General features: G+C 45.7%; 1 protein-coding gene across 1 annotated transcript; it reads right to left on the bottom strand.

The window, feature by feature from the left end:
* Positions 1-1,497: 1,497 nt before the first annotated feature.
* LOC133711690 (aspartic proteinase CDR1-like) lies at positions 1,498-2,871 on the bottom strand. Its single transcript, XM_062137792.1, has one exon. It carries the CDS (start codon positions 2,869-2,871, stop codon positions 1,498-1,500), a length of 1,374 nt encoding a protein of 457 aa, XP_061993776.1.
* Between the last annotated feature and the right edge of the window lie 6,430 nt (positions 2,872-9,301).

Here is a 9,301-nt window from a genome sequence, read left to right as displayed (position 1 = left end):
TTATTACTGTTGACCGATGTCTATATTTTGATTCTAAAATTTTCAAAAACGCGGAAAGAGTAAGTTAAAATTGAAAATTAAAAGGGAACCGGAACCCAGCTAAAAACTTAAAACAAGATTCAAAATAAAAACAAGGACGAGAAGAGAAGAGATTTCAAAACGCCAGGAGAGAGAGAGAGAGAGAGAGAGAGAGAGAGAGAGAGAGAGAGAGAGAGAGAGAGAGAGAGAGAGAGAGAGAGAGAGAGAGAGAGAGAGAGAGAGAGAGAGAGAGAGAGAGAGCGCATTCTATACTTGTCGTCCTTTTTCCTTCTTCGTAGTTTCGCTCTCTCAATCCCCAATTCCCCTCTACACGGAGATCTCCAATTTCTAGGGTTTCCGTCACCACAGATCCCCCGCCCCCTCCCTCAGATCTCCTTTGATCTACTTCAACCATGGAGGCGATCGAAGAGTTGTTGCAACTGTCAGACTCAATGCGCCAAGGCCAGGCCATCCTCGCTGATGAAGACGTTAACAAAAATAGTACCGCCTCCTCTCGCCACTCCTCAACTTTCCTCAACGTCGTCTCTCTCGGCAATGTTAAAGTAAGGTATGAGGAGAATGTGGTAGATTTGTTCACCAAATCATTGCCTAAGGCCACATTTGAGAAACATGTAAAAAACATAGGAATGCAAAGACTTTCCAAGCTCCCTTGATTAATGTAAGTATCAGGGGGTGGTGTAGACGTCAGGGGGAGTCTAACACACACATGTCATCCTCAAATGTAGAAGGTGCGTTGTGTTGTTTTCCTTCTACCAAGGTGTATTTTTTGTCCCACAGAGTTTTTATTGTTACTTGGCAAGGTTTTTAGTGAGGCAACAACCCGTTTACCATTTCGTCTTTGACTTGGCACAAGGGGAAGTGTTAAAAGAAAAGCACATTATGTGTCTTCGTCAAAGAAACTGACGGAGAGGGAATCAAGGAATTGCAATCACATCACAATCAACATTTATTATCATTATTGTAATTGATGTTAATTGATGTTTCCATTGTAATTCTATCTCTATATAAAGAGGCTATGAAATGAAATGAGTAGACCAATTCCAATTCCAATTCCATTTTACTTTTACATGCTATGTATTATATACTATATTTAGGGGTGTGCTTAGATGTTTACTCTAGGTAATGACTTTTTTGATGGCCTCTTAGAAGCGGGTCATTATTACACTGCTTTGCTGAACTATTAAAAGATGACCTCCTTTTTGTCGAAAAAGACAAATCAGAGTCGGTACTCAAATTATTGATTCACACGTGTAGATATATTAGTGTCTAGGTAGCCCAATTAGGCATCAGATCTTAAGATCGAATGTAGTTCTACAACATTAAATTTGTTAAAAAATTATAAAATAAACAACTAGAGAATAGAATGTTAAGTGAGAAGGGGATGGGGAAGATCATTTGGAATACCAAACACAGTAATATCAAAAATTAAATTACTCTAATTCCCAATGTAAATTTTAATCAATTTTCAAGAAGCTCACAGTCAATGTACTGGAAATAAACCTTCTTTGCGGCAAGGTCATATGCAACATTATAATTTTGCTGTGCCAGAATTCCAATAACATTCAAATCTTCACCCTCGCCCTCTGGCATTTGCACAGCTAAACAGAACTCATTCTCACCAGTAACTTCGAAGAGGCTCGTTTTGTCCAGAAACAAATCAACCCCTCCTGCCAGGTGAAACGTTGCACCTGGAAAACCAACAAGGTCTCGGTCTATTGTCCCCTTGTAGCAAAGAGCTGTGGGCGTATCAGGATCTTGGACACGTTCTAATATTCCGTTTGCTAATTTTTGCACTTCAGCACTGAGTACATCATATGCACTTTTAACCACGAAGCTTAGTGTAGTTCCGGTGTCGATGACCGTTCCACCAGTTCCTGATGGTGATCTGGTGAATACTTTTGGATCAATTTGGAGGCGGGACTGACCGAGGCTGATGCCCTCTAGGGTTAGATAGTAAAGTTCATTGTACAGTTGAAGGGGGGTTGTTGCCCCTTCTATCTTTGTACCCTCACCGAAGATCAATTGGTTGTGAGGGTAGTTAGGGTCCCTTATGCTTCCAATGCAATAAGAAAACTTGGAGCCTAACTTGGTTGTCAAAGATATTTTTGAAGGGCCAAGACCAAGTACTCCACTTATTTGTCCATCGTAGGCAGCAACATTGTCATGTGCACAGCCAAAAACTGCATCGGAGACGGGGCTAAGCCCTTCGTCAGATGTCTCGAAGGTGAGCTTTTCGGTCGCGATAAGTCCTGCCGCCGCGGTGCCATCAAGGTACTTCTGAAGGAATTTGCAATTGTTTGAGAAGTCACACTTATCAGCAGGGCTCGATAGAATACAATCGGGAGATGCGCATGGCAAGGTTTTGTATGTGGAGGACTTGGAAGGATCAAAAATCGGATTGGATTGTTTAAAACACTTGGTGCAAGGCAGGCATTGAACCCACAATAACTCGCTGCCAGTATCCATTGTCAAAAGCTGTGGAACTGGTGGCTCTCCAAATGAGAAATTTGCCATAAACTCTGTTGCAGACTTCTCCGGAACAACACCAGCACGTGTATCGTCCATCACAAAAGCATTAGTACTCTTTGCTTTTAGGTATGTGAAGCGTGCCGCGGAGCTTTTCATTGAGCGTGAAACAATATCTCTGATGCTTGCATTAGGATTATAGTAAGGAGACAAAGCCGAATCATGGTGAATGAGTTTTGTGACAAAACGCTTTGGTTTTGTGACGGTGGAGGTTGTGGCAGGGTTGGCGGTTAAGCATAAAGTGTGTGAGGTTAAAAGGAAAGTAATAAGAGAGAGCCTAACAAGTTCTGCGACTGCGGTTGCCATGGCTACGTACTGGAACTCTGGAAGGTCTTCTATGGAACAGGTATATATGGAAGTCTTTACCTTCTTTGGATGGTTTTCCTAATCGTTTCCCAACATAATGGATTGACCACCTTACAAGGTATGTACTTGATTTCATAGCCGTTACCACTTATTAGGAAGCTAAAGTGGAAATTTAGGAAAAAGTCGTATGTTACAAGTAATATTCAAGGGCAGCAGTAATGGCTAATTAAAAACGTGATGATATGTATGGAGAATAATCTACGTACAAAGAAGCAAACATAATACAAAAAGGGTAATAAATAATTTGGTGATTTCCAAACATATTCTGATTATAAGAGACATTTTTCAATTTATTCATTGAGATACTTTTGGAATGAAATTATATATATTGGCTAAATTGATAATCAAGATGAAAATCAGCCATCAAATTGATTGGCTAAATTTCTTAATAGTCGTGATTAAATCGATTAATTAAAGCTGATTGATTTGATTATGCTATTAATGAAAGACAATTAAAATCAGCCATCAAATTGATTGGCTAATTCCTTAATGGTCGTGATTAAATCAGTTAATTAAGGCTGATTGATTTGGTTATGTTATTAAGGAAAATGCAATTAATTACGTGTCATCAAGGCATTCCAAATTAAGAGGGACGCTGACACTATAAATACCCCCTTTCAAATCAAGAGAAGGACTTCAGCCAAAAAAGAGAAGAAAACACTCTCAAAATTTCAGAAGTCTCCCAAGCTTGTGAAGAACCATCAAGCTGCAAAATAGCCGGTTCCTCACCAACCTCAAGCCAAAACGTTCGTCACGTGTCAACTCTCGTGACCATCGTACGACTCAAGATCAAGCGTCAAGCCCTTGAGTGAAATTCATTGTCGGAGATAGAATCAGAGGATTACCAAAAATTGTAACCCGCACTCAAATTCTTAATAAAATTATTATTTTTGTACACGTGTGTGTATTCTGTTTGTTTTCAGATTCTCGTGTTTACAGACATCTCCCCCTGATGTCTGCGTCTCCCCCTAATGACTACGATCATGGGAGTTCAGATAACTTCCGCAAGCCAATGCTTGCAACATGTTTCTCGAATGTGGATTTGGGCAATGACTTAGTGAACAAGTCTGCCACATTATCCTCAGATCGAACCAGGTTCACTTTGATCTTGAGGAGCTTTTGTTGTTGCTGATTGTAGAACTTAGGCGATATGTGCTTGGTGTTGTCGCCTTTGATGTAACCTTGCTTCATGTACTTACATGAGCATTTGCCAAGCATAATTAGTTACAATGAGCCACGCTCATGCTACCGCCAGTGGTACCAACAACCACCAATGGTGTGACCTACAGAAACACAGCCAAGCAGGCTATCACCTGAGCCCCGACTCACCCCCAGAGCACCGCTGACGCGCCGCTCCAAGATCGCCTCGCTGAAGCATATCAGTCCCACATCGAAAACAAGGAAGATGTCAGCCTCTTCCCCACTTATAAAGGTTCACTCCTCTCTCCTCATTAATTACGCATTTACTACTTACCTACTGTTACTCTGTCAACGCAAATACATTGGCTAACTTAGGCATCGGAGAAGAGAAGACCGCCCAAACGCGGTCTCCCTCTGACGCCCTTTGTATTTTACTTGACAGGTAGCGGAAACTCTGAGAACATAGCAAGTAGCGGTCCGCCCACCGGACCAGCGTTAACCAACATTTGGCCACCGCTCAATCTTAGACATTAACATTGGCGCCGTCTGTGGGAACCCTTGAACAAAAGGCCATCCCACCACAACAATCACCATGACTAACGGTAGCGGGGGAAACGCCGAAGAGCAGGCAGACCAATCCGACAACCCTCATCCCACCAACCCCGCGACTAACATTAACCCAGCGGTTAACGTTAACCGTGCACTATTCAACAAGCCATTCAACCCTAGCGTGGAATCCCAAGATATCCCCCAGACCCCGCTGACTCAAACTGCAGCGGAGGCCCGACCAGGCAGCAGTCACCCACCAGGCCAGGACCTCGCCGCTATGTATGAGCTGGCATTGGCGGACCTACACAAGGCAAACAGGGAGCGCGAACAAGAGCGCAGAGAAAAGGCCGAGGCCCAAAAGCAAGTGGCCATGCTGATGTCAAGATTCAACGAACTGAAGAAGGGGAAAACCAAGAAACACCGACAAGTGGTGCAAATACCACGAGGATAGCGGTCACAACACCAACAACTGCAACGCTCTCAAAACGCCAATTGAGACTTTGTATCGTGATGGTAAGTTGGAACAGTTCAAAGTGCGTCAACCGCCACCTGTGGTAGCCAACATCGAGCCCATCCGTCGCATTAATACCATCGACGGCGGTGCTATGATCACCAACATGTCTCATAGGGCAAGAAAGCGCTATGCACGCGCTGACCACCCCAAGGAAATTTGTAATATCTGTTTTGAGAGATCTGCTAAACTGCCAAGGTCTGGGTGGGAACCCATCACCTTCTCGGAGGAAGAAGAGCGCGGAGTCCACCTCCCCCACGATGATCCATTCTTGATCGACGCCATGCTCGACAAGTGGTCCATGGGAAGAGTCCTCGTTGACAGCGGATCCGCTGTCAACGTCATCTTCAATGGCTGTTATAACCAACTCCAGCGGAATAGGAAATTACTCCAGGATCACGAGCCCTTGCTCAGTTTCTCCGGTGACGTCACACAACCGCTAGGTTCTGACTACATGTGCCTAGTCATCGGCATTAGCCCATGCATAGCGGAGATACATATGGAGTTCATTGTCGTCGATTGCTTCAGTTCGTACAATGCCATCATAGGTCGACAGGCGCTCAACAAGCTAAAGTGCATCATAGCCGGATACATGCTTCTCATGAAATTCCCTACACCCAACGGGACAGGCTGTGTTAAGGGAAGTCAGCAACTGGCACGAGAATGTTATTCAACAACTGTAGCGCGGTCGGCACGCCGCCATGAGATCCTAACGGTGGGAAACCATGCACCATCGACAAATACTTTTGAAGATCCTAGGGATGACGAGGAGAAATATGTGAAAAAGGAGCCTGTCAACCCAAAAACATCCTTGAGGGTTATCAGCATCTCTGACGAGCACCCTGAGCAGACTGTCCGCATCGGCATTCAGCTAGCCCCAGAGATAGTGGCAGAACTCACTCAGTTTCTATGAGACAACGCCACCGTGTTTGCATGGTCCTACGTTGATATGTCGGGCATCTCCCCTGAGATCATCATGCACAAGTTAAGCATCAAACCATCGTTCTATTTGGTCAAGCAACGGCGAAGGGCCTTTGATGAAGAGAGATATCGTGCGATAAGGGAAGAGGTCACCAAGCTCCCGAGCATTGGGTTCATCCGCCAGTTCAATTATCCTCAGTGGATGTCCAACCTGGTCATAGTAAAGAAACCTAGCGGAAAGTGGCGGACGTGTGTAGACTTCAAGGGTCTCAACAAGGCATGCCCCAAGGACAGCTTCCCGCTACCCCGCATCGACCAACTGGTTGACGTTACAGCGGGACATTAGGTGCTCAGCATGATGGACGCCTTCTTAGGATACAACCAAATCAAGATGCACCCCAGCGACTAGGAATGCACCACCTTCACAACCGACAAGAGCCTATACTGTTACAATGTCATGCCTTTCGGTTTGAAGAACGCTGGGGCAACATACCAGCGGTTGATGAACGCCATGTTCGCGGAGCACCTTGGCAAAATAATAGAGGTCTATGTGGACGACATGTTGGTCCAGAGCATCAAGGCCGGCGGACACGTGGTAAACCTTCAAATCATATTCGCCATTCTCTTGGCCTATGGTATGCGCCTCAACCCAGAAAAATGTTTCTTTGGCGTCACCGCTAGTAAATTTCTGGGTTACATCGTCAGCGAATGGGGCATAGAAGCTAACCCTGACAAAGTGCAAGCCATCCTCAACATGAAGTCTCCTATATGGAAGGTCCACGTTCAGAGCCTCCAGGGCAAGCTAACCGCCTTTTCTCGATTCATCTCCAGGCTCACCGACAGATGTCTCCCATTATTCAAGGTTCTAAAGAGAACCCACAAGAAAGTAATTGACTGGACCCCAGACTGTGAGACGGCGTTCCAAAGCTTGAAGGAGTACTTGGCAGCAGTCCCACTTCTTTCCATTCTGGTACAGGGTGAGATAATATACATCTACCTGGCGGTATCCCCATCAGTGATAAGCTGTGCCATTGTACGGCGAGAAGCCCAGGAAGAGCTCTCAGTGTTCTACGCCGGGAGGGGTATGAACGGGGCGGAGACAAGATATACCCCCCTGGAGCAGCTCGCTCTCGCACTAATTGTTGCCGCTAGACGCCTCCGGCAATACTTCTAGGCCCACACAATTCATGTCTTAACAAACCAATCGCTGAAGCAAGTAATGCAAAACCCTGAGCACTCCGGGAGCCTCAGCAAGTGGGCCATCGAGCTCAGCGAGTTCGACATTGACTACAAGCCAAGGACAGCCATGAAAGGCCAGGCGGTGGCAGATTTCATAGCTAAGCTCACCGAGCGTCAGGATGAACCCAACCTAAGGGCAGAAGAAGCCAACATAGAAATGATAACCACTGAGGAACCAGCGCCCCAGCAGCAGTCAGACTGAAACCTCCATGTGGATGGTTTCGCCTGCGCCAAGGCCTGTGGTGCCGGAGTTATCTTGATAAGGCCAGGGGGACTGAACGTGGAATACGCGTTAAAGTTCAATTTCACAGCCTCAAATAACATGGCGGAGTATGAAGCGCTCATTGCAGGCTTGCTCCTCGCCATCGACTCCGGTGCTGACAGCGTCAACATATTCAGCGATTCCCAGCTAGTCGTCAACCAAGTCAACGACACCTTCCAAGCTAAAGACCAACAGTTGGCGGCATACTTGGGATACGTCAAAACGCTTCTCGGAAAATTCAAATTCCACACCATCACACAGATCCCCAGAGAGAAGAATACCAAGACTGACTCATTGGCCAGACTAGCAATAGCTCAACCACACCAAAGTCCAGCGGACACAAGAGTGGAATGCCTTGACAAGCCAAACATCACAAAAACCCTAGCGGAAATCTTCAACATTGAGGTGAACCCCAGTTGGATGGATGAAATAATTGAATACAAGCGCAATGGAACACTGCCAACCGACAAGGTCGAGGCAAGGCAACTTAAGCGGAGGGCAACCCACTATAACATCCAAAATGGCAAGCTCTACCACCAAGGATTCACCCACCCCAACCTCCGGTGTCTGACCCAGGAGGAGGGAAAGGTCGTACTAGCAATGATACACGCCGGGGAATGTGGAATCCACCCATGCGCTAGGTCTTTGGCCAATCGCACAATGCAACAGGGCTACTTCTGGCCCACGCTCGGTGACGACTCCAGCAAGGTGTCTAGGTCTTGCCACAAATGTCAACAATACGCTGACCTCCCCCATGCCCCGGCGGAACCCCTGTCGATCATCATTGGCCCATGGATTCACTCCACGTGGGGCCTGGACTTACTTGGCAAATTCTCAACCGCTAAGGGTTAGTTCAAGTACATCATTGTCGCCATCGACTACAACAGTAAATGGATAGAGGCGGAACTGCTAACGGCAATAACCACCACCAAGGTAACTCACTTCCTCTTGAAGAACATCTACTGCCGCTACGGCGTTCCCACACAATCATCACAGAAAACGGCACACAGTTCAACAACAAGGAGTTCATATCTTTCACCGCTAACCTGTACTGTGGTGACCCGAGAGGGGGGTCCTACAGCGCCGCGACCACGAGCCAATGAGAAACTGACATGTCACGAATAACATCCCGATAACTCATCAACCCGAAATCGCAAGGCCTTTTGGGTTTAGATTGTTGGTTTACAAAACACTTTCTTGGACAAATCGTTCTAGCAACCGAACAACATATTTTCAAAAGCGGAATTTGAAATGGGCTATGCGTTTTGGGCTTACAATCGGAGCCCAATTTGGAAGGCAAATCACTAAGTAACTACAAGTGCGAGAGACGCGCCCCAGGGTTACGGGCCTCTTGAAGTTTTGGTAAACGAGTAGGAAATAAATAAAAAGCAAATAAACAAGCTACTTCAAATCCGATAAATGACCAAAACCTTCCTTTGATAAAATTAAAGAAGAATGCGCCAAGCCGGGCCATGTGCCTCCTCTGTACGCTCCCCGACCACATGCTCGAAACCTGCACACTGTTGTAGGGGTGAGCTTTCGTCCTTGCATGCCCAGTAGGGGCCGACCCAACCATGCTAGGTTTGAAAATAATAATAATAATAATCGAAAATATTTACTACATAATATTGTGCACGTTTATCAAAAAATACTTTAAAAAGAGGCAACCACAAACATTTGTTTTCTTTTATAAAACATATGCAGTATGCTTCACACAATTTGGAGCTCCGAGATACTTACCTGCCGGC

The sequence above is a fragment of the Rosa rugosa genome, chromosome 5, assembly GCF_958449725.1.
Source record: "Rosa rugosa chromosome 5, drRosRugo1.1, whole genome shotgun sequence".
Taxonomy (NCBI): Eukaryota; Viridiplantae; Streptophyta; class Magnoliopsida; order Rosales; family Rosaceae; genus Rosa; species Rosa rugosa.
The sequence above is the reverse complement of the archived record's forward strand: the minus strand, read 5'-3'. Positions and strand labels throughout refer to the sequence as shown.

Excerpts from the sequence above, each read along its gene's own strand:
- LOC133711690 (XM_062137792.1), bottom strand. The coding sequence starts at position 2,871 with ATGGCAACCGCAGTCGCAGAACTTGTTAGGCTCTCTCTTATTACTTTC.